We start from the raw sequence: 22,986 nt of genomic DNA on the forward strand, positions 1-22,986 counted from the left end.
CATTAAGCAGATATGCTGATCTTAACGAAGTGGAAGGACTTTTTTTATGAGAATAGCTTCTAGAGAATTATTTATCGTAATAATTACATCAAAGCTTTCTAAACTATGCAAAGCTTAAACAAGCTAATATCTTTCCCGTCTTTATTGTGAAATCAATAAACCCACAGTAATTTTATTTCTTCTTTTTTAAGTTAACTCTATATGGAGTCTGGTCTATAAGCGATCTATCTTCGATATTATTTGTTTAAAATTCAAGTTTATTTCAACTTTATTATAAATAGACTAAACGCTAATGATCGAGCTCTTTTTTTCGCGATCAAAAAGGGAGATCATCTGGGAAAATTCATTAAATCTTTTTTCGCAAATGAAATTACTGGTTTAGGATTTCAGTTTGTAGTAATAAATCTGTGTGAGCCATTGATGCTAAAAAGGTTTTAATTCATCTTTAAAGAAATTAAATGTTTCTATCAGATACTTTTTATCGTCTAGCTTTCCTTGTTTTTTAGTGATAAATAGGTATATTTAAAATTTTCAATATTAAGATAATATATTAATTATAATATATTAAGATAAAACTGTATTAATGAAATTATTCCTTATCTCTTTCTACAAATCATTTTTTGCAGTGATTCGTAACACATAAGATACAAATTGAACATGGTGATAAACCTGTTAAGAAAGTTGACATTAAAAATGCAATTATATAAACTTTTTATTTTTTTAATTTACAAAATAGCCAATGCGTATAAATATTCATGAAAAATATATTTTAAATCACATAATAACATATTAAGTTACGCAAATACTATCAGATATTAAATTAAATTATATTTTCAAATGTGCTTCCTAGTAAATGTTTTCATTGATAGGAAAAAAAAGTTTTATATATATATATATATATATATATCTTCCATTAATCCTGCAAATACAATAATGTAAACTGTCATCTTTTTGGGAATTAAAAAAAAAAACAAATTATTACAAAAGATGGAATAATAGAAGTTTGGGAAATTTAATTTTTGCTCTCTTTTAAACCTTACATGGTTAATTTCGCAAATCGACTAAAGTTGCTTTACAAAAGTATTTGACCGCCATACTTCTAACGTTTGCTCATTGAACATGTCTTGTTCCACTGGTGTATCGTCCAACGTTCTGATAAGTTTCTTAAAGTTGAGATACAAATCGTAAGAACAGCCGTAAATACCAAACACCAACTCGATTTCTTGTTTCAGACGTTTGTACGTAATGGGCCCCAGTTTTTTATCGTACAATCGAATTTTACCCTTCGAAGATGTACCGTATCGTGATTGCATATTTATGAGCGTCACGTTGACGTAGTTTTCAGAAGGTTGCGATTTGGACGACGTTGCGTTCTCTTGTTTGGCCTTTGTCCTGACCAACGTGAGCTTCATGTTCACGCCTTTGATGTTCGGCGTATCCTCTTGAATTATAGTATAGTCGGTACTAGACGATAACTCCGCCATGTCTCTCTGCGGAGTTTTAGTCGTGTTTTCGATAAATTCCTTGTGGCTAACGATCACTTTGGCCAAGTTGCTGCTAGTATCCTCGATTTCGTAATATACGATGGCTTCGTCGGAAGGCACAAGCTTTGCCTTCTTCCGCAGCTTCTGTACTCGATTAATTATTTCTCGCGCTATTCCTTCGTTATGCATTGCTTCGTCGGCAGTGACGTCTAAAAGGATCAGTAGATATCCCTCGCCATGGGCCTCATACTGTTTCGACAGTTGCTCGGCGGCAGGACCGGTGAAACTGAACATTAGACGTAGATCTTCTCCCTCGAGTTTGTGGTTCTGCACGACAATCTCCTTCGTGGCGACAAACTTCTGCAACTGTTCATCGGACAAGTCTTTAATGGCTTGAATTATCTGCTTGAACTCACCCTTCAAACGAGCGCCAAGTATTTTATGATCCGGCTCTGCTCTCAAAGTTACTCCGTACTTCTTCTTGTCGGTAGTAACAGTTAACTTCTTGACGTTGAGCTCACCGAGTATGTACGACTTCAGCGAGAGTATGTCCTCCAATACTTTGTCATCTTGATGAATCACCACAATTTCTGGCAAGGGATACTTCGTAGGGATGACTCTCCTCTCTCGTGCGGTGCGACCTAGTTGGATGACTGACTGCATATGCGACACAGCTTTCTCAATGTTCTTATCGATAAGATTATCACGCGGCTGTGGTATCATTTGATAATGTACACTCTCTTGCCATTCAAATTCTTCACTTACATTTTTATTACTCTTATTGTATGCGTTTCTAAATTTACGCCCTATCTCAGATTTGTCTCCTAACTCCGACGGGACCCAATTGACTAATCGTTGGAACATAAATTCCGTCAAAAATGGCGTAAACGGCGCGTAGGTCTTCACCATTGTGTAAATCGCCAGGAACAAAGTCGTCAATGCATTCTTGCAATCTTGCAGACCGTCCTCGCCTTTGATACGTTTTCTATTCATTCTCACATACCAATTTGTGAGATTGTCTATATATTTTATTAGGTAAGGTACTACAGTGTACAGTCTGTACTTCGTCATCTCTTTCTTCACAAAGACCAACAGCGATTGCGTGAAAGACACGATCCATCTGTCCATTATGTTGCTAGAACAAAAGTCTAGCTTTTCATCAAATGTAAATACATCTTCCGTTTTCTCGTATTGCTGTATGTTCTGAAGGAGGAAACGAAACGCGTTGTACCATGGCAAGATGACATCCTTGACGATGTCCCGAATGCCCTCCTCCTTGAACTTTAGGTTTTCAGCTCTCACAACTGGTGAATTGATCAAATAGAGGCGCAGGGCGTCGGCCCCATAATCGTTGACCACTTTCATGGGATCGGGATAATTTTTCTTACGTTTCGACATCTTTTGGCCATCAGATGCGAGTATCAGACCGTTGACCACGAGATTTTTATACGGCGCCTTGCCGAACAGCGCGGTAGATATCACCAAAAGCGTATAGAACCAGCCGCGCGTCTGGTCGATACCCTCGCCGATGAAGTCCGCCGGAAACCACTTGTTAAAGTCCACGTTGTTCTCGAATGGAAAGTGCCTCTGCGCGCACGGCATGGAGCCAGACTCGAACCAGCAGTCGAAGACCTGTGGAATGCGTCGCAACGGTGGCTTTCCCGCGCGTTTCGACGGTATCGTCAGGTGATCGATGCTCTCGCGATGGATGTCAGTCACTTTCTTGCCTGTCAACTTCTCCAGCTCCGCGATGCTACCCACGCACACGATCTCCTCTTTGTCCTCGGAGATCCAAAGTGGTATGGGATTGCCCCAGTAGCGATTCCTACTGATGTTCCAGTCGCGCGCGTCGCGCAGCCAGTTGCCGAATCGTTTCTCCTTTATGTAATCCGGTACCCAGTAGGTCTCTTTATTCGCGACCAGCAGCCTATTTTTAATCTCTTCCACCTTGACAAACCAAGAGGGAACGGCTTTGTAAATAAGCGGCGTGTCGGTTCTCCAGCAAAACGGATAGCTATGCTTTACTGTACTGCTAACAAGCAGCTTCTTCTTAGACTGTAGATACTTGATTATTTCTTTGTCTGCGTCCTTGACGTATTTACCAAGGAAATCATGAACCGGCTCCGTGAAGCGACCGCAACTGTCGACGGGGCACGCGACCACGTGATCTTTACTTATGATGCCGGCAGCCAGGCAACATCTAAAATCGTCCTCTCCGAAGTACGGAGCTTGGTGGACGACGCCAGTTCCAGTATCCGCTGTAACGTAAGTATCGTTCAGTACTTTGAAAGCACCATTCTTTTTAAGATTCGAAAAATATGGAAATGGGGGTTCGTATGCCTTTCCTTTCAGATCTACTCCCCTTCTTCTGTTTACTATAATGTAAGAACCCTTCAGGATGTGCAACTGAGCCTCCAACATGATATAAATTTCACCGCTCTCCTCATTCTTCGCCTCTACATATTCGAAGTTGGGATTGACGCACAGCGCCAGGTTACTAGGTAGCGTCCAAGGAGTGGTAGTCCAGGCCAGCAGAGACACCCCAGGTTCGTCCAGCAGAGGGAAAGCCACGATGACCGATGGGTCGACTACATCCTTGTAATTCTGACCTGCTTCGAAGTTAGACAGCGGCGTGTTACACCCGGTGGAATACGGCATCACCTTGGTACCTTCATAGATGAGACCCTTGTTGTACAGCTGTTGGAATATCCACCAGATGGACTCCATGTACCACGGGTACATGGTTTTGTAGTCGTTCTTGAAGTCGATCCACCGTCCCATCCGGCCAACGATCTCCTCCCATTCCTTGGCGTACCTCATTACGATGTTACGGCACTCCTGATTGTACTTATCGATTCCCATCTTCTCGACGTCTTCAGGTCCCTTGATTTCGAACTTCTTGTCTATCTCGTTCTCAACAGGGAGACCGTGGCAGTCCCAACCAAATCGGCGGTCCACGTGGTAGCCGCTTTGATACGCGTACCTGGTCACGATGTCCTTTATGGTGCCGGTGAGGAGGTGGCCGTAATGCGGCAGGCCGGTGGCGAATGGTGGCCCATCGTAGAACGTGTACTTCGGCCGTTGCGCCGACAAGTACATGCTTACTTGAAACACCATTCCTTTCTTCCATAAGTTTAATGTTTTCTCCTCCTCGTCCGCGAAGTTGAAGCTCTCCGGGAGATCAAACTTATAACCACTGTTTTTACATATCTTTGCCCTGTCCGCCTGAACCGTGGACGGACGGACGCCACTGGATGCATGTTGATCATCTGTTAAATAATTATATACATTGAGACAAAATTCGTCCAGGTATATTTTCTCTAAAAGTATTTTTACGTACCTTTCCCGGTATGCTCCAGAGAACTGATTTCCGAACTTGGGCCCGCACGAATGACCATATTGTCGAAATAGCAATTCTAAATTAGTACCTTACGGGTCTTAACAGAGCTGCTCTGATTTGGAAATTAGCCAGACACTTGCAAAAATGAATAAATAAATTTTTAATGCAAAAATAAAGTGAAGTTCGAACGGTGGTTGATTGCATCAGCAACCATCAAATACCTTCCTCCAATCCAAACAGATTCGTTCACCGTCTAGGTAAAACTCTAACCATACTGTCAAAGATTATAACTGTACAATCGCCCCGTGGATGGGCTATTTGGGCTACCGCGGCCCGGGAGAGTTTTCAATCAGCAGAAATTCTCTATTCGAGAGCCAATCAAAACGTACGAAGCACTTAATAGTTACGTCAGAATGTATGCGAACACGTGTCGTTCTTGCGAGAGAAGCTCTTTGAGGTTATGGAACCGTCGCGATCACGGGCGAAACCAACTTTATGTCTGATGTAATTTCGTATCTCAATGATGTAAAAATATATCTGAACTGGAGAAAGAACACAAAAGAAAGGAGAACCTGTGCTATACAATCATAAGGCACACTATCTTTTATCCGGAGGTGAATTTAATTTAAAAAAGAATGTAAAAAAGAGATGTACTTTTCAAAAAAATATACATGACGAAAATATTTCAGTATAAATTTTATCTCAATTTACGATTTATATAATCATTATTTAATATATAGTCTGTTTAATACATATTTTAAGGAATGTATTTCCAAAAACAATTTATAGTATGAGTACTAAATACGTGGTACAGAGAGGAAAGAGGAAGAGAGAGAAAAAACAAGTATTAGAACTTTTTTTTTTTCGAAAAAATCGTCAAAACCATATTTTATCTTTAGAGGTATGAACCAAACTGAACTAAATTACGAATTTAAATATTATTTAAACTTAGAAATCGACTTCTCGATACATTTGTAAAATTACATGGCGCGAATTTCAAAATTATCTTTTTCCCTTTCAACATTTAAAATATTCAATATTCATTTTTTTTTTATTGAAATATTCTTATATTACACTTATTTTTTAAACGTCATTACAGATCACTAAACGTTTTTTTTTTCATATTATACTTACAATTGTACATTACAATGTTAAAATATTGTTAAAGTAAAATGTACAATATTTGGAGTTTAAAGCATATCGTTTCATTCTTAATTCTTCGCCGATTTAAATATAATATATTAGGGTAACATGGCAGTTGTATCCTAATAATTAAGTAGCAAGTGCCAACTTTATAGAGGTAATAGTAATACTTCAAAAAGAGAGATTATAATACTTGATATATGTAGTATCAAAAACCAGTAGTGAAAAACTTCATTTATACATATTTAATTCCTAAATACTAAATATTAATCTTTGTTTTCCTCTAATCCATAGGAATGTTCGTTCAACTTAACTATAAAATTCATTCGAAATCTTACAGAAATTACGTAGAAGCTACGCATGTATATAACATGGAAAGAAGAAATATTTAAATATTTACAATATTTTGTCATTCCAAAACAGATATATAAATATATATCACTTCATTTAGATTCGACTAGATATTAAAATAACGCAAACAATTTAACTTCACGATTGATGCATGACGTGCTGCACCCTCTGCCGCTGACCGCCTACGTAAATTACCTGTCGCGGCTCGTCCGGGTGAATGAGCTCGTCCGTATGTTTCCACCTCCACTTCTTCTCGCTTTCCTTCACGCGTCTGTGGTCAATATAACTAATAACACAACTCGCCGGTATCCATATGATAGCGGTGATGATTATCACAGCACCCACTATATTATCTTTCAGAAAACGCATAACTTTGTTAATGTTTATATCCTCGATGATGTCCCAGAATCGTTCTACCACATCTTGAATCGTTTTCTCACACACGCCCTAAAAAATATACATGCATAATATTGGACACCAACAAAAATTGCTTTTATTGAATTAATTATAATATATCTTACTTTGTTGCAAAAGCCCTGAATGCACGGTGTCCCATCGGGTAAAATGTCTTGCGGGTCTATCGGAAAGCACGTTTCGTTCAAACTCATTCTGCAGCATCTTTTGCATGCGTCAGCAACTATTAATAAAATCCAGCATAATTATTAATTATACATTCTATCTTTTCAACTTAATCAAAATTATGCGACGTAAAACTAAATCTAAAAGCTTCCAATTTTTTTTTACCTTTTTCCAATTTTGATAATATCTTTTAACATACCATAGAAGAAAAAAATACATCAAATTTTTAGCTTTGATCAAACTTAAAATTATAATATATAGTTAAAAATCTCAAAGAAGTTAGTTTCATTAAATATACAATTAATAAGTTATTCTCAAGTAAATAACAAATTTATAGAAATACGTTGTAAAATAAAAATTTCATTACGTCTGATATGAAATAAATTAAAATGTGCACATATAAAACATATCTCCATTTATACTTGCAGAGATACTATCCAGTATTTAAAATAAAAGACGTACTGGTATCGCACATGCAGCTTTGTAAATTTTGAGTCTCGCAATATGGTACGCATTTGCCTAGGCGGCATTGTCCACGTTCGAGGCAACCGGTGCCATCTTTCATCGGTGGAGATCTCGGACATTCGCTAGACGCTCCGGTGCAGCGCGATTCCTGTTCGCAAGTGGCGTATTGCGCATCACGGCATTTCACGCCAGCAGGCATATATGCACAACTCTGGCAGCAAGGTGAGTTTTTGTCGCTGTTGAAAGAAATAAAATGCAAACGCTATTATACAGTGTCATGAATATAATTAACCTAAGGATTTTAATCGCGGAGATGAAAAAAAATGGTTACTTAAATATGATTCTAAATAGTTTACCTACAAACTGCTCCTTGATTACTTCGTAGTTTACAATTTTTGTCGCAACATGAATCATTATCTTCCGTCCCCAAGAGACCCGCGTCACATTCCTCGTCACCCTCGACTCTCAAATTTCCACAGAATGATTCCTCCGGTTCTGAGAAACAGCGTCCAGATTTGGCTTGCAAAACTTTCCTGATGGATCGCAAGCTACACGGAGAAAATCTCTGTGAAAAAAGAAACGTGAATCTATTAAAACACAGGCGTAAAAATGAAAATATACATAGCATAAAGTATAAGATATTAATGCATCATTTGAGAAACATTAAAATATTCAATACATCATGTTAAGATAAAAATTACAGTTTGAAAAAAGCATGTACTTCACCTTGTTGTTTACGTCATAGCCACTAACACTGTAAGTATACATTAAGTAAGATCCACCTTGGCTTGCACTTGGACTGCACTCCTGCAATAATATTAAAAAATTAAATTCTAGTCTCGAGAATTAAAAAAGAAAAACTTGTGTAAGATCAGGGGATACAAAAATATATTTCAAAAGTTAATATGTATAAGATATTTCATATTTTTGCATTAAGAAAAACTGCTTTTGCCTTATGACTTTGTCTTAATTATTTTCTTTTTTCAATGGCTATTCATTGTTTAATATTTCACTGATTTTCAGAAATAATTTGTAGTATAATAGTATACAGTATAGAATACAGCGATAATTGAATCACAACTTACCGAGATATCTGGATCGTGCTCTGAACCCCAATTATGACCAAATTCATGTGCTGTAACCAAATCAGCTTCCCTTGTAATCACTCTCTGACCATAATGATTTCTGCTGGAGCTTAATCCCGAGTTCAGATACAATGTATATCCATTTTTGAAATATTCTGCAGAAAATATTTATTTTATTTTATAAATATCATTTTTTATATCATTTTATTTTATATTTTTCATGTCTATTTTATTTTTTTATCGTGTAAATGTCATTATATACTTTGTCGTTGCACAAAGAGTAAGAGAAAAAAATTAAATGTTTTTAATGTACCTGGTGTACAGATACCGCCCACCGAATTTCTTCGAGGAGATCCTACATAAGCCAATCCGAGGATGCCACCTTCAAACTTGAGATCGGTAAATAAGTGAGCCAAGCAGAAATCTTTATGGCTATATTCTCGACTGAACACCTATTAACATAACAAAAGACATTTAATTTCAATAACTTGAATTTAACGAAGTTAATTAGATTAAAATTAATTAATAAATAATAATTTAAGAAGTTAATTTTATTAGCGATATTCTTTTTCGTAAGCTGCATATAATAACCTCGAGCAATGTACGGACGTCCCATTTCTCGCGAACCATATTATAATGCGTTTCGCCGCCCCTCACTCGTGTCGGTTCACTGTGAACGACGATTTTTTTGATGACGAAACCCATTCCTTTGAAACCGTCCTCCTCTTGATGTTCTTGCCATAAAGTATCATTGTAAATCTTATGTACTCTATCGATTAAACTTATCTGTGAACACAAATTATAATTTAAACATTATTATATAATTATGAATCAATGTACAATAACTGTGTACCTTTACACTTACCAAGTAATTAATTGTAGTTTTTGTACTGCTGGCACCCATTTCCTGGTAAAATCGATAATCAGCGACCAATAGTAATGGGCATCTTGTTTTCGTCGGTGTATATTCGTAAGTCTCCGTTTGCCTCTTGACTCTGCTGCTGTTATTATCCGTTTCCGTATCATCCTCAGAATTGTCATTTACAGTATAATCTGCGATGATAATAGTTATTATCACAATATGTTAAAAATAATATAGAAAGCACAAAAAACATTATAATTATTTTATAAAATTGTGCATTATTTATATCTGTAGAACCATACTTAAATTTTCTTTGACATAACCACAGGTCTTTGGAGTTCCATGTGTATGGCCTTCTCCGTCTTGGTAATGCTCCCAACTGAGTTTAACGTCAGAAGATTTATAAATAATCATCGTTTGATTATCCAAATGCGAAAGATGTCTCCAGGATGGCTAAAATACAAATGAACTTCTTAATTATAATAGACAAGGGTAACAAAAATACAATGGTAACCCAAAAATTAAATGTGATTATCTAAAATACAGTTACATTGCAAAATTTTTTCTACTAAAATTATATACGTATATTATTTTCGATAATTTCTTGTTATACAGCTTTAATTAATTTGTCTTTTCTTATTATGCTATTCAATTAATTTATAAAGATTGTATCATAAATTTTCAACTACAGTATTATATACATTTCGCTTGGCACAGGCATACTCACTTCAATATGAAAAGTCTCATCCGCGATTGTTATGCTACCTGTCATAACACCATCATCAATATGCATCTGAGCGTGAGACTCAATTTCTCCAAATACTCGGCCGTGATAAAAATTATCATGATCTGCAAGATAATACTATGAATTATAACAATCTATGAATTTCACCCTTTTCACTGATTTTCACATTACCTAAATGTACAGTTTTCTCCTTTCCATCGCCGTTTATCTCATATGCCTTAAAGTTGGAATGTATAACTTCTCTTCTAGGTGTCAAAATTAATCGGAAGTGCCTATAGTTGAAATATTAAAAGAAACATCATTAAAAAATAGAGCTTACATTTTATAATATAATAATTTAAGCAACGTGAAATAATCTAATATCTTACCGCCCATGTGAATAAAATTCAAGTTCACTTATTTTATTATATGGGTGGTAACTATGCTGAATGCCTCGCTTTACAATCTTATGTTGAAAATGAGTACTGTGAATTGTCTCATAATATTTTAAGCTTCTATGAAGACCATCTGTTAATAATATATTAATAGTATTAGATAAAAAAAGCAACTGATAAATAATTATATAAGTTGATTAGCGATAACAAAAAACTATAAAATCAAGTTTCTTAACATTATCATAAGATATATTGAGATAGATCCATCAATTATTTCAGTTATAACTAAATAATAGAAATTTATTTATGCAAGATACATATTTAGTTATAATTGAAGATGTATTTTGCTAAGATTAAATCTCAAAGAGCTGTTAAAGTTTCTGATCTAAAAAAAAAAAAGAAAAAATCAAGGTATTTTATTTCTGTTCTCAGCTTCTATTCATTTTCGTTTATGATTCAGATAGATCACAAATGTCTCGATAGGCGTGAGAATTTTCTTTTCTTTTAAACGAAAGATTTGCTGTCAACTTTTGTGCTAATCGCAAATCAGCTTGCTAATTAAAAAGTGACAGTTGAATAAACTAAGAAATGTTCAACTTACAAATACTTTGGAGAGTAGCAAAAGCACAGTAGATAAATAGAACGTTTCGCTTCTCCATTGTCGATGAAAAGAAATAGCAACGGCAGGTAGGAAAGCACAGCTTTCCTTTGTTTTTCTCTCCTACGTTCGAGATCTTATTGTTGACGACAATCCGCGACGTCGTGTCACAATTTTGTAAGTACTTGGAACACAATCCATCAAAAGAGCAATTTATGTCATAATTACGTGAGTGGAAAACGCGAAGTTGGATTGTGTCAGATCATCTAAGCATCATTTCTCTGTTTACATCGTCATGCTGACAAATTGCACGGATAATTGAGGTTATGTTCCGTCAAACATAACCACTCCCGATCTTCGATCGTCGAACACGCTAGAGGACGGAACGAACGACTGAAATGGAGCGAGTTTCTTGATTTCCCAAATTAATCGAGAAAAGCCTCTCGATTTCGGAGTAATCGTAATTTTTAGAAATTTGGGAAATTCTGGAATTTTTTACAGTACAACTTTCATGCTTATTATATTCTCCTATTTCATCTTTTTTTTTTAAAGCTTGATTTTCGTCCTTTAAATCTCGAATTCTTGGAATTACGTTTTTTAAAATTCTTGGAAGATATTTCGAATTTTTGAGAGTGCAACATCTAATGATGATTAAATCAATTGTCCTCCGAATACTTCATTAATTTTTGACTCATTTGATTTTGAATTAGAAATGAAAATCAAAAGAAATAAAAATTTTAAATGCTGAATAAATTTCTTTGCATTTCACGGCTGCGTTCCGAAACTCGTCGAAAAAAATCATCTTGATTTTGCTGTATAAAAAATATATATAAAAAAATGTATTTATACCAAAGCTGAATAAAGTTAATTTTTTTAAAACTAAATTAAGTTAAAGTTAATGGTTTATACAATTAATTTAGTTACGTTAAAAGTTATATTAACAAAAAATTCAATTATGTAAAATTAAATTAAGTTAAATTAAAAGTTAATTTTGAAAAATATACTAAATTAAGAAATCGTAATGTTTTTAAGTTAGATTACTCAAAATAATTATAATGTATATGAATCATTGAACAAATTTGTAATATTTTATCCATAAATTACGTTTATATAAAGTGACAAAGAAACATTGTTAATCACGTAGAAATGTATTTTTTCTTTTATAATTTACATAGATAAATTTTTAACTTTAAGAAAAAAGTTAATAAATTAAAGTTTATATTTCAAACATAAAGTTAAAAATTAAATTATTTGAAATAATTAAATTGAAAGTTATTAACTTTTTAACTTTATTTTATTTTTTATTTTTTAAATAATTAAATTCAATTTTAATTTATACAGAAATTTGCATTGAATAAAAAATACTAAAAAAATAACATTTTTAAGTTTATTTATTGATCAATGGTGCAAATGTAGCTTTACAGAGCAAAGTTGCATTTGCGCAACTGATAATGCAATTGATCAACCGATGAATTAGTGTATTGAGATTCGATAAACAATTGATTAGCAAGATATATCGCGCGCTAATATCGACGCATGCGCACGACTGTAATGCGCATATGACGGAGTGCGCATCCGTTGCTACAAAACATTCGACTACATAAAATTCTTTTGGCTGTTTCCCGCGCTTCTCTTGATGTGATTGTAGATCGTCAAAATCCATGAAGGATACGCTGATTTCGGATATTCCTGGAGAATATTAGTGCGTAACGTTCGAACGTCGAACCAGTCGAACGTTGTTTCATCGGCCAACGGCGGTGTTTCACACGGTCGGTGTATTCGCTTTGTCAAATTCACCGATCCAGTCAGGTTAGTTCGCGTTTGTCCGCGTGAACGATATCCATTGAGATTAAATGCACTCTTCACGTCGAGTTTCTTATGTATTTATGACTTATATGCGTTAGTTTCAATTGAAAATATACATCACGGGATTTTAACGATTCTTCTTTAATCCTTCTATCCTTGTTTCCAGTTTGTCAATAATCGTAATTTTAATCTGTTGCCAGGTCAGTTCGATTTAGATTTACTTTTGTAATCTCAATGTTACGCTTATCTGATAATGTCTTTCAGATTACTGCTTCAAAGAATTGTCCAACAATGAATGGCAGTCAAGGTAACTTGCTTTGCACCCCACGACGTGCCCAGAAATGTCTTTTTGCACCAGACAGTAAGTCTAGCAAAAAGAGCGATTCTCAAGGCTTAGAGCGCACCAGCGACGACAAATCCTCGGGAGACGAATCAGATTTGGGGCCCATGTCACCTCTGGCTCTCACTGATCGTAGTCCAAGCAGCAGTGATCTCAGCAGTTCCCCAGGCAGAGAATTCATCTCTCCGTTTGCAACGCCTGAAAAGTCTTCACATATTCTCAACACGCCCGTTGTTCCCGTGTCCTGGGATCGTTTGAGGTTCAATATGGAAGAACGCATGTCACCCTTCAGATCGCTCAGGAAGGTTACCAGAGCCGCTAGATACTCGCCGAGATGCAATTTGTTTAGGCGTTCGCCGAAATCGCTGCCGTCCACTCCAGACAAGCAGAGGGAACCGTTGACCCCACAACGTTCGAAGACGAACGTAGAGCAGATGAACGAAGTGGTACCGGAGACGCCGCAGCGTAGCTTCGCCAAGGAGATACAGAATCAAAATATCACGGAAACACCAAAAAAGGGCAGGACCCCTGAGAGCAGACAGATAACGCCATTAAGCTCCATAAGCAAGACGGTACCGTTGCCGAAGTTGCACAGGCGAAAGTCCTTCAGCGCGACCGAGACGAGCGGGAGTTTGTCACCCGAGCAGAAGGAGAACACGTTGAAGAGGCACGCGCGTGATCAATCAGCGGCAAAGCCGCCGAAGATGTTCAAAGTGGATGACGGCTTTGTACCTAGAGCAAGAACGTCTCTATTTCAGGACAGGAGGAACAATTGTGACTACCCGAAGGACTTCTCAGTGAGCACAAAGACGTTTTATAGTAGCAATGTAAAGTCCGAGCGGGCTTTCATCAATTTCAGGAGTAGCGACATTAAAAAGAGACGAAGCTTACCTTCGCAGAGTTCGAGTAGACGTTTATCGATAAAGAAACGGAAATTCGGGAAAATAAACGCTGGTGTGTACCACGGCATCAAGAAGCCGAAACCCAAGACGGAGGTATCAAAAAAGGAAGGTCAACAAAGTCCCACGGCTTTAAGTAAGAGTCCACCTGTGGAGGAAGTTCAGCCGATGGAGACAAACGCAGTTGTGGAGAGGCCGCCCACGCCACCGATCGATGAGACTAAACGATTTTTCAAAACCAACAAGACTGTCAGATTAAATGACGCTACAGTGACGGTACACAATAAGATCAAGCTGACGGTCGCGGACGGGAAAATTGCATTGAAAACTAATCAGAAACGCGCTCGTTTCACGAAAAAGGTAAGTACCGAGAACATCCGTCTGGACGCCACAGATCTGACCGTCGACGAGCCGGAGATTGAGGCTACGCTGCAGCAAGATAAAGTCGACGATCTTCTGAAGGTTCTAGAGGATGATTGGGCGAACGACGACTACGATACGATGGCCTCGTTGATCCGTACTGCAAATGCGTTTTCCCCGTCAAAATCGTTGTTGAAAGACACGATTATGTCTCCGGCTACTGAGCTCAGCAACATGACTTCGACGATGAACATCAAAGACGTGGCTCCTTTGAAGAATTTTGGTAATCTTTCCCTTGACAACGCGAGCAATAATAATGACACTGGAAAGGAAACTGGCGAAGAGAATACCGAGAAAAAATATTATCCATTGTTTACCAAAGGATATTCTGTACCTGATGATATTTTCGAGTACGTTCCTGAGTATAAACTGTTATTATAAAATTAAATAATTTTTTTTTAAATTTTTTATTAATATTTTTACTTTGTTTATGTTAATTTACGATTGTTATGTAGAAGGATATTTTAATGAGACATACATGCTTTAATTCTTGCTTTAGAGAGACAAGTAACGCAAACACTCCGAAAACAATAAAAAGAAATATGCAGTGGCAGCTTTCCGCGAAAGGTGGTGGTGCGGAAGATCAATGTCAGTTAGATGCCGGTCAAAAACGTTTCGGCGCCACTCAGTGTCCAGAATGTAATGTTGTGTATCAATTGGGCGATCCTGAGGATGAAAACGCTCATTTAAATTATCACAACAGTATACGGACTTTGAGATTCCAGGTACTTTGCGCCTGTGCTTGCGAAATAAATGTCATCACTGCGAATATAATATTTAAATATTTCTGTTACCATGCTATTTCAGGGATGGAAAAACGAGCGTGTTATATTGGAGGATTCCTTCACTTCCAGCAGAATAATCTTAGTCGAGCCACGTGATTCCCAACAACATTGGAAGAAGGTGCTAGAGATTTTGGACGTTGTAGATAAAGATTTGGGACTGGCAGATATAAATAGTTCAGATTATAGAAGCAAACAGGTAAACATTTCACAAGTCGTTTTTATTTTTACATGAATCGAAAAGTTTTTATTATATATTATCAAATTTAATGTAATAATAGTTTGCTAAAGGAAAAATGTACCTGTTTTACAGGTCTACTTGTACATACGCGAGAAAAGCGTTATCGGAGTATTGGTAGCGGAACATATTGAAAAAGCGTTTCGCATGATTCCTGAGCTAATTGATCTTGATTGTTGCACTGCTGAGAGTACACCTACGAAATGCGGCATAAACGTCGTTTGGACCGCGATGAGTCATCGTAAACAGAATATTGCAACTAAACTTGTCGACACTTTGAGGTAAATCCCGTTCTTAACATATTGACTTTCTTCAAAGAAGTCTTACATCATTTAGAATATCTCATTCGTGTTTCAGAGCCAAATTCTTTTACGGTTACGTGATGTCTCTGGACGACATAGCATTCTCAATACCAACTCCAGGTGGTAAAATCTTCGCTGAGAAATATACGAAAACGAAAAACTTCAAAGTTTATAACTAAATTCGTTATAGTTAGGCTCCAACGTTCGTTCTAAATGCTGACAACGCTGCTATCCAGTTACTTAAGTCACCTTTTGTCATCTCTTTTCTGTAACAAGTCCTTAAAAATTATCCAAAATGGGTAACGTTTTATTTGTTCATATTATTTTCTCGTCTTTAACAGTTGTTACTAAATATTGATTTGATGTCTCAGTATCTGATTATTTTGTACCGGAAATCGAATACAATAAAAAAAAATAAAAAAGATAAAATGCATTAACATCTTTAGCTAACATAAGCAGGTTCTGAATACAGGCCATAGTCTCAATATTTAACTGTGTCAACTGACACTGGTGCTAGTCGCGGTCACTTTATGATACCAAAATGTTGCAACTTTATTTAATTTTTGTTCTTTGTAATGCATTGTTCAAGCTCCTGTTCTTAAACTTTAAAATAATATGAAAAGAATTTGCTTTATGCTAAGTTATCTAAAGATAAACTCGGAAAACAAAAGCAATTTTGTTTTTGCTTAAATGACCTCAATTTTATAATTTATTAAAATTTTATTAAAAACTGGTCACTTGATTATCATTTTAATGGCTGAAAGGTTATTGTCACTTTCTGTCAAGAGCAGTTATATTTTTTATCCAATGACTGAATAGCAGCGCTATAAATGCATCCTTTGAACTGTTAACGATTATTATACTTATACATTTTATATTATCTTTACTATAAATGTTGATATGAATGAGATTGATAGGTTTCTTTAATATTACGAATTAATGTATATCTCTTCTTGTTTAAATTATTATACTTTACTATATAATTCTACACTTTAACAAGACATTTCTTTTTATAGTGAAATTAATATAGATACAAATTTAAAATATACAGTGAATAGAATTATTAATATATAAAAATACTTTTAAATTTAAGCTAAGTTTTATAAGAATATTAATAATTATTTTCGAAATAAATACATTATTTATTTCGAATAAACACTCTAATAAATCTGTCTATTTGAAATGTAGAAATTCCTGCTGTTTATTCTCATATTCTTATGTGACATAGGAACAATATATTATATTTGACAATGATTATAAAATGTGTTATATATTTAAAATAATCTGTGTTTGATAATGAAATAAACATGAATTAAACTGATTATTTAAAAAAAAATATTTTATTAACCAAACTCGAATACTGTAAATGCTATAAATATAAATGTCTTTCGAACAATTGATAAAATTGTATAATATTGAACTTGAAAAACAAAAATAAAATATGCGAATTAACATACTGAATACTAATAAACATTGTAATACAAAATTATATTTTACCATATTGGTAATTAAAATAATATTAAGTCGAAACTATTACTAGTTACAATATATTCCACTTCATTCCCATGTGTCACATGCGAACGCATTTTAAATGGTAATGGCATTTAAACTTAAATCTTAAATTATAGATATTTAACTTTGGTTACTGATAAGAAAAGAAAAATAACATTACATTGTTCTTTTAATCTTATAAATAAGATTATATCAACTAAAATCAGTATTAGACAAAATGCAGTTTCATACAAAATCTGGTACTAATTTCGCATATTAAATGTAATTTTAATTCTTAGTATTGATCGTTTTTAAGTTCTACGATAACGTTCGCGTCTACCGCTGTTACCATATCTGTTGCCTCTTAGACTCGATTGTTCTGCGTCTTTTTTCTGTTTCCATGCATCATATCTTTCAGCCATTTTGTACACTTCTTCAGGTACTTCCTGAAATAAAAAAGCATAAATTGATAAAATCCATTCATAAAAAATTTGAAAAAATTAAAATGCTCCTTGTATCTACTAACTTGATTAGCCTCTTCAAGAATATCTATAAGCGCTTTCGCATGATGCCAATCCTGTCGTGTCATAAAAGTAATACTTTCGCCTGTTCGACCTGCGCGTCCGGTACGGCCAACTCTGTGAACGTATTCTTCTATATCTCGTGGGAAGTCATAGTTCAATACATGTCTGAAATGAGGGCAAAATTGATTAATATTGATGTCGTATCCTGAGTAATGTAAAACGTAAAAACGCTTTGAAAACGTGAAACTTACGTAACATCTTCAATATCAATTCCTCGACTAGCCACGTCAGTCGCGAGAAGGATTTGAACAGTTCCACTCTTCAAATCTTCTAACGCCTGTTCCCTATCTGCTTGATCTCTATCACCGTGAATGCTCTGGCATTCGATATTCGATAAAGCCAGATCGCTAGAGATATCGTCTACCTTAGACTTTTTACCGAAAAATACTATCGCCTTATCATGAGGGCCCATTTCTTGGAAGAACTGGTGCATCTACAATGCACATTAATAATAAAAATACAATTAATATAACGTTTCCAAGATAATTTATAGTCGATTCTTTATCGATATTTATATACAAATAAAATTAGAAAAAATTTAGAAAATAAAATTAGGAAGAAAAATTAGAAAAAAAATATTGTCGAAAAATTCTAATTTTTTAGAAACATAAAAAAGCATTAATATTTTCATGTAGTACTAACATATTCCGTTTTCTCGTCTTGATCAACCATATAAATTTTCTGTGTCACAGAGTGGACAGCTGCTAAGTCAAGAGATCCGACAAATACTTGAAGCGGATTCTTCATATACGATTGGGCTAAGCGTCTTACACCCTGAGGCCATGTAGCACTGACAAAAAAGTGACAAGTATTATATTAATATTTATTAAACAAATAAAATGCTACACTGATATTATATATTTTTAAATACTTCGAATAGCACCATATTTTAGAGACAAATTAGAAATGATTTATTTACTCTTTAAAAAAAATGTCTAATAAACTTTACAAATAGAAATTAAAAACATGAATTCTGAAATAAAAAAATTATAAGAGTAACTCTTTTCTCTCTCTTAAAAAAACCTCATTTTAACGTTTAAAAAATGTGGTTTATGTATACCTTGTCATAACGGTTTGCCTATCTGGTCGTACACCTAGGAGAGTCTTACGAATTTGCGGTTCAAAACCCATGTCCAACATACGATCTGCTTCGTCAAGTATAAGATATGTTACAGCCGATACATCTAATATATTTGCTTGAACCAGATCGTTTAATCTTCCGGGAGTTGCAATTACTATTTGCACGCCACTTGACACCGTAGCTACTTGTGCTTTGCGACTTCCGCCACCGTACACGCAGACCCTTAAATAATTTTTTAGCTAAATCATATGATGCGAAAGATTGCAATACTGTTAAAAAATCAAGACATATTACAAAACAAACGTACGCTTTAATACCACGGTAAGAGTACTTTGCTACTTCTTTTTCAATCTGCAATGCCAATTCTCTCGTCGGTGCCATAACAAGAACATTTGGTCCAGGACGCTCGTCGCGAGGAGTTACTTGTCCATCGATATGGATCAAAGCAGGCAATAAAAAAGCAAGAGTTTTTCCTGAAATCATAATTATCCTCTTTTACACATGAGCCTATATAATAGATATATTAAAAATAAAAATCAAAACCTGTCCCAGTTTGAGCAATCCCAATGAGATCTCGACCACTCAGTAGAATAGGCCATGCCTGGCACTGTATAGGACTTGGTTTTTCGAAGTTTTGCTTTCGTATTTCTGTGAGGATATCTGGATATGCCTGTAATACATAAAGTAATATATATAGGCTAAAATAAAAAATAATAAAGTTTGATTGCATAAGTTTGATTGTTGTATTACTTGAAAAGCTTGTTCAAAGGTTTCAACAGGATTTGGTATTTTCAGCTCTTCGTCAGTGCCCCCTTCGTTCTCGAAAACATGTTTAACTTCTATATTATTGTTGATCTTCCTGATGTGAGCTACTTTCGATGCCGACATATGGGTAACGGCTGGATCTTCCTTATAAAAATTTTTTATAATAGGAGGCAAAGCTGCCCACTTCTGCTTCTGATGGTTTTCCTGCCAGGAAAGTTATTATTATACAGTTCATGTATTACATAAAATAATAAAATAGTTTCACATATCATAAAATAAACTATCTTTTATTATTATTTGCAAAACATACATATTCTTGATTAGCCTTGGACCAATCAAAATTGACCCAATCAATTTCTTTTTGCTCAGGTTGATCTCCTGTTCCTTGTGTAGATTCTACATTTTCCTGCATATTTTTATCAGTTTCACTACTTCTGTTAAATCCACTATTTCTGTTAAATCCACTATTTCTGTCAAATCTACTATTTCTGTCAAATCCACTACTTCTATCAATCAATAACTCTTCTATTAAGCTCTTAGCTCGTTGCTGTTCATCATCTGTACCAATTAATGTCACAGCAGTCTGTCCATTTTCTTCTTGCTGTCTGTCAATCTAAAAATAAATAAATAAATAAATAAATATAGGATTGTATGATGAACTATACATAGCGCTCGCAATACATATTTTACTACATCAATTGTTTGGGATAATATTCTACTTACCTTGATCCTGGCATTGCTTTCACTCTCTAGAGCTTTAATCTTGCTGCCACCTCTCCCAACAATTTTTCCAACATTATTGGTATCAACGTACATAACAAGTCCATTTGTACTATTGTCATTACTCCCCCTAACATATTCGCGACGATACGAATTATTATATGTACTTGAATCATTATTCCAATTATCCCCAGATGATGTGTTAGAGCGTTTATAAAAGTGAGTGTCTCTTTCCCTTCTATTATCCCTTCTTTGATCGAAACCTCGTTCGTACCTCCTTGACGACGGTCTGTTATCTTCCCAGTCACCCATTGTCGAAAGTAATTGAGATTCTTGTGCTCAAAACTGAGTCTAAAATATACAATGTTATATCATCTATATGTACAATTGATAAACATATTTGTTGAGATTGAAAGATATTTTTTTTCTTTATCATATTACAGAAAATATAATTAACATTAATAGTATTTCAGTTTACAAAAGAAAACTGATATAAGCTCTGAGGAGTACAAAGAATAAAGCAAGAATCAGAACTTTCAATTGATTAAAATAAAAGATTTTATATAATATTTTGTCTGTCAAATAAAGCTGTCTTCATCGCTTTCATTAGACAGTAAAAAGAAATCAAAGAATTATTAAAAACACACATTCAATTTATAGATGATACATTTATAATTGTTCAAGATTTATAGTTTATCAATTTAAAATAAAAATCAATTTGTTTCCAGTATATTTATTTAAATAAATAATTCTTTAATTAAATTAAACATTTATTTAAATAAAATTAAGTTTATTTCAATGCTACTAGAAACATTACATAGTATATCAGTTTACAATTTCATATCACTTTATCAAGGAAATGGATGCCTCCATAAACTTTAGATTGATCTTTATGAGGCGTTATTAATGCAGACTAATTTTAAACTTCCTTTAACATTTTTTTCTGGTTCTAGTTGGTTGTTAATCTAATCAGGGTTGAAGTGCCTACATTTTCTACATTATTAGAAATTAATTTTTTATACTCCGAACATTCCACGAAACTTATCAACGCTTTGTGGTTAGATTTCTGATACGAGGCTAATATCGTGTTACTCTTGCATTATGCTGAGACAGCGAAACACACCTATCCCTATGAGAATAAACGTAAAAAAAAAAAAGAAAAAATTCATAAAGAAAAACAGCACGAGACGACGAGAGCACGGTGTTTTCCGTTTATGACGTATTACTTGCTCAGCTTACCTGAAGAAGGTATGCGAGCAGAATTGATGCTTCGTACACCTCTCACACGAAATGACTGCCGGTGACCACTGTGACCAGTGTATCCGATCGCTTGCAGATTCGCTAAGAACCGTTATACCGTTCCACAACTTTCACACCAAAGTGACAACAAATCCACGTGATCGGCTCCCGAGTTTCGCTCTGTAGCTCTCCCTAGCGACGCCAGAGATGATCCAATGGCCCCAATTAGCGAAGATCACAGATGAACACAAAATGAAAACGAGCAAAAACGAAAAGCTATCACTTGTTTGTTCTTGCCGCCTGCAATTGTCTACAACGTGGTTGTGCCGTTTGTGGCTGTTTGCTGTAAGAGAATCGATTCTTTTACACGCACTTTGTATGCGTGCGGTCGTTATCGCATACATGTGACGCACACGTGTGCATAACGTACATTTACAGTACTTAGAAGATAAAAAGAAAGACGAATGTGAAGACAGAATATGAAATTTAAAATTCTCTAAAAGCTGCGTCGTCTACCGTAGATCGCTCAATCGAACTTTCTTCTTCCGTTATATGCTGGCTCCGCGATTCCCAAACTTGGGACTAGGCTCCGATCCAATAAGTGCGTCTATAGCGTAGTATAATGGTGGCGTCGAGCCGAAAGTCCCATTCGGAAGGTAAATACAATCGATCTTTTCCGTTTTCAAAGTTTTCGAACTTCGGGCTTTTCCGAGTGTTTCCGAAGAATCCTTCGTCGCTTTTGTGCCGATGGCGCCATCCGCGAGATCTCGGACAGAGAGAGAATTGACCAATCGCATTTGAGCAATTCGGCCAATTGATTAATGCGATTGGTCAATTCTCTCTCTGTCCGAGATCTAGAATCGATTTCTAGCATAAAATCCGGAGCACAGACTCTTGCCTGCACAATCATATGCATAAAGAAATTGATTGGTCCATTTTCCCATGCATGTGCTAATGAATCAATTAATTCCTTTATGTATATATGATTATGCGAGAGTGTGTGCTTCACGCTTATCGCACGTAAAATGCATAAACATAAGTATAACCAGCAGAAGACCGACGGGCCAATTATGAGCATCCAGCATAAAATCGCCATATTTGTTCACACAAGATTCTTATTGGGCTATTGGTCTCATGTTTTGTTATGTATATATTTCATGTGCCATAGATTTATTAGTTATATAATTTAATATGAATAATGCTTTTCCAAAATTAACTTTTATTTTAAATTACTTTTAATATGATTAAATTAGTATTTTTTGTACATGTAACTGTTACCGTGTAACTAAATTA

At 35.2% G+C, this 22,986-nt stretch overlaps 4 protein-coding genes and 1 long non-coding RNA gene across 12 annotated transcripts; 2 read left to right on the forward strand and 3 right to left on the reverse strand.

Annotated features, from left to right (window-relative positions):
* Positions 1-693: 693 nt before the first annotated feature.
* On the reverse strand, positions 694-5,187 carry LOC105197462 (isoleucine--tRNA ligase, cytoplasmic). The gene is made up of 3 exons (XM_011163834.3): positions 5,046-5,187; positions 4,825-4,959; positions 694-4,753 (listed from the first exon to the last, which is right to left on the reverse strand). Exons 2-3 carry the CDS (start codon positions 4,880-4,882, stop codon positions 1,062-1,064), a joined length of 3,750 nt encoding a protein of 1,249 aa, XP_011162136.1. The 5' UTR covers positions 4,883-4,959; positions 5,046-5,187; the 3' UTR covers positions 694-1,061.
* Positions 5,188-5,250: 63 nt separating this feature from the next.
* LOC120359705 lies at positions 5,251-9,908 on the forward strand. 2 transcript variants are annotated; one of them, XR_005576482.1, is made up of 3 exons: positions 5,251-5,438; positions 7,326-7,584; positions 8,772-9,908. It is a non-coding gene; the product is annotated as an uncharacterized LOC120359705 (long non-coding RNA). The 2 variants fall into 2 exon arrangements; XR_005576481.1 differs by having other exon boundaries at positions 7,326-9,908.
* Positions 5,895-11,550, reverse strand: LOC105197464 (ADAM 17-like protease). Its single transcript, XM_011163841.3, has 14 exons — positions 11,030-11,550; positions 10,423-10,561; positions 10,226-10,326; positions 10,037-10,158; positions 9,612-9,762; positions 9,313-9,500; positions 9,039-9,233; positions 8,761-8,899; positions 8,448-8,602; positions 8,089-8,169; positions 7,719-7,927; positions 7,360-7,598; positions 6,840-6,955; positions 5,895-6,765 (listed from the first exon to the last, which is right to left on the reverse strand). Exons 1-14 carry the CDS (start codon positions 11,085-11,087, stop codon positions 6,457-6,459), a joined length of 2,202 nt encoding a protein of 733 aa, XP_011162143.1. The 5' UTR covers positions 11,088-11,550; the 3' UTR covers positions 5,895-6,456.
* A 944-nt stretch (positions 11,551-12,494) lies between these two features.
* LOC105197463 (N-acetyltransferase ESCO2) lies at positions 12,495-17,067 on the forward strand. Of its 5 annotated transcripts, XM_026131139.2 has the most exons (7): positions 12,495-12,835; positions 12,999-13,032; positions 13,097-14,841; positions 14,991-15,216; positions 15,299-15,472; positions 15,587-15,792; positions 15,869-17,067. In XM_026131139.2, exons 3-7 carry the CDS (start codon positions 13,124-13,126, stop codon positions 15,990-15,992), a joined length of 2,448 nt encoding a protein of 815 aa, XP_025986924.1. In that variant the 5' UTR covers positions 12,495-12,835; positions 12,999-13,032; positions 13,097-13,123; the 3' UTR covers positions 15,993-17,067. The 5 variants fall into 5 exon arrangements, with proteins under 5 accessions (XP_025986924.1, XP_011162140.1, XP_011162138.1 ...); XM_011163838.3 differs by lacking the exon at positions 12,999-13,032 and having other exon boundaries at positions 12,495-12,795; XM_011163836.3 differs by lacking the exon at positions 12,999-13,032 and having other exon boundaries at positions 12,497-12,835.
* Positions 17,068-17,134: 67 nt separating this feature from the next.
* LOC105197465 (probable ATP-dependent RNA helicase DDX43) lies at positions 17,135-22,352 on the reverse strand. 3 transcript variants are annotated; one of them, XM_011163844.3, is made up of 12 exons: positions 22,210-22,352; positions 21,694-22,036; positions 20,458-20,805; positions 20,045-20,347; positions 19,720-19,938; positions 19,513-19,639; positions 19,277-19,442; positions 18,949-19,191; positions 18,531-18,678; positions 18,080-18,321; positions 17,831-17,993; positions 17,135-17,750 (listed from the first exon to the last, which is right to left on the reverse strand). In XM_011163844.3, exons 3-12 carry the CDS (start codon positions 20,764-20,766, stop codon positions 17,616-17,618), a joined length of 2,055 nt encoding a protein of 684 aa, XP_011162146.1. In that variant the 5' UTR covers positions 20,767-20,805; positions 21,694-22,036; positions 22,210-22,352; the 3' UTR covers positions 17,135-17,615. The 3 variants fall into 3 exon arrangements, with proteins under 3 accessions (XP_011162146.1, XP_011162145.1, XP_011162144.1); XM_011163843.3 differs by having other exon boundaries at positions 22,124-22,349; XM_011163842.3 differs by having other exon boundaries at positions 21,694-22,349.
* Between the last annotated feature and the right edge of the window lie 634 nt (positions 22,353-22,986).

Source organism: Solenopsis invicta, chromosome 2, assembly GCF_016802725.1.
Source record: "Solenopsis invicta isolate M01_SB chromosome 2, UNIL_Sinv_3.0, whole genome shotgun sequence".
Classification (NCBI taxonomy): domain Eukaryota; kingdom Metazoa; phylum Arthropoda; class Insecta; order Hymenoptera; family Formicidae; genus Solenopsis; species Solenopsis invicta.

Bases quoted from the DNA above. Each gene is read 5' to 3' on its own strand.
- LOC105197462 (XM_011163834.3), bottom strand. From the start codon at position 4,882: ATGGTCATTCGTGCGGGCCCAAGTTCGGAAATCAGTTCTCTGGAGCAT. The intron at 4,754-4,824 runs GTACGTAAAAAT...ATTATTTAACAG, and splicing joins TCTGGAGCATACCGGGAAAG to ATGATCAACATGCATCCAGT.
- LOC105197464 (XM_011163841.3), bottom strand. From the start codon at position 11,087: ATGGAGAAGCGAAACGTTCTATTTATCTACTGTGCTTTTGCTACTCTC. The intron at 10,327-10,422 runs GTAAGATATTAG...TTTCAACTATAG, and splicing joins GAATTTTATTCACATGGGCG to GCACTTCCGATTAATTTTGA. The intron at 7,928-8,088 runs GTGAAGTACATG...CTTTTTTCACAG, and splicing joins GCTATGACGTAAACAACAAG to AGATTTTCTCCGTGTAGCTT.
- LOC105197463 (XM_039458383.1), top strand. From the start codon at position 13,067: ATGTTACGCTTATCTGATAATGTCTTTCAGATTACTGCTTCAAAGAAT. The intron at 14,842-14,990 runs GTACGTTCCTGA...TTCTTGCTTTAG, and splicing joins GTACCTGATGATATTTTCGA to AGAGACAAGTAACGCAAACA. The intron at 15,473-15,586 runs GTAAACATTTCA...CCTGTTTTACAG, and splicing joins CAGATTATAGAAGCAAACAG to GTCTACTTGTACATACGCGA.
- LOC105197465 (XM_011163844.3), bottom strand. From the start codon at position 20,766: ATGGGTGACTGGGAAGATAACAGACCGTCGTCAAGGAGGTACGAACGA. The intron at 19,640-19,719 runs GTAATACAACAA...TATGTATTACAG, and splicing joins CCTTTGAACAAGCTTTTCAA to GCATATCCAGATATCCTCAC. The intron at 18,679-18,948 runs GTATACATAAAC...CTTTTTTGTCAG, and splicing joins AGGCAAACCGTTATGACAAG to TGCTACATGGCCTCAGGGTG.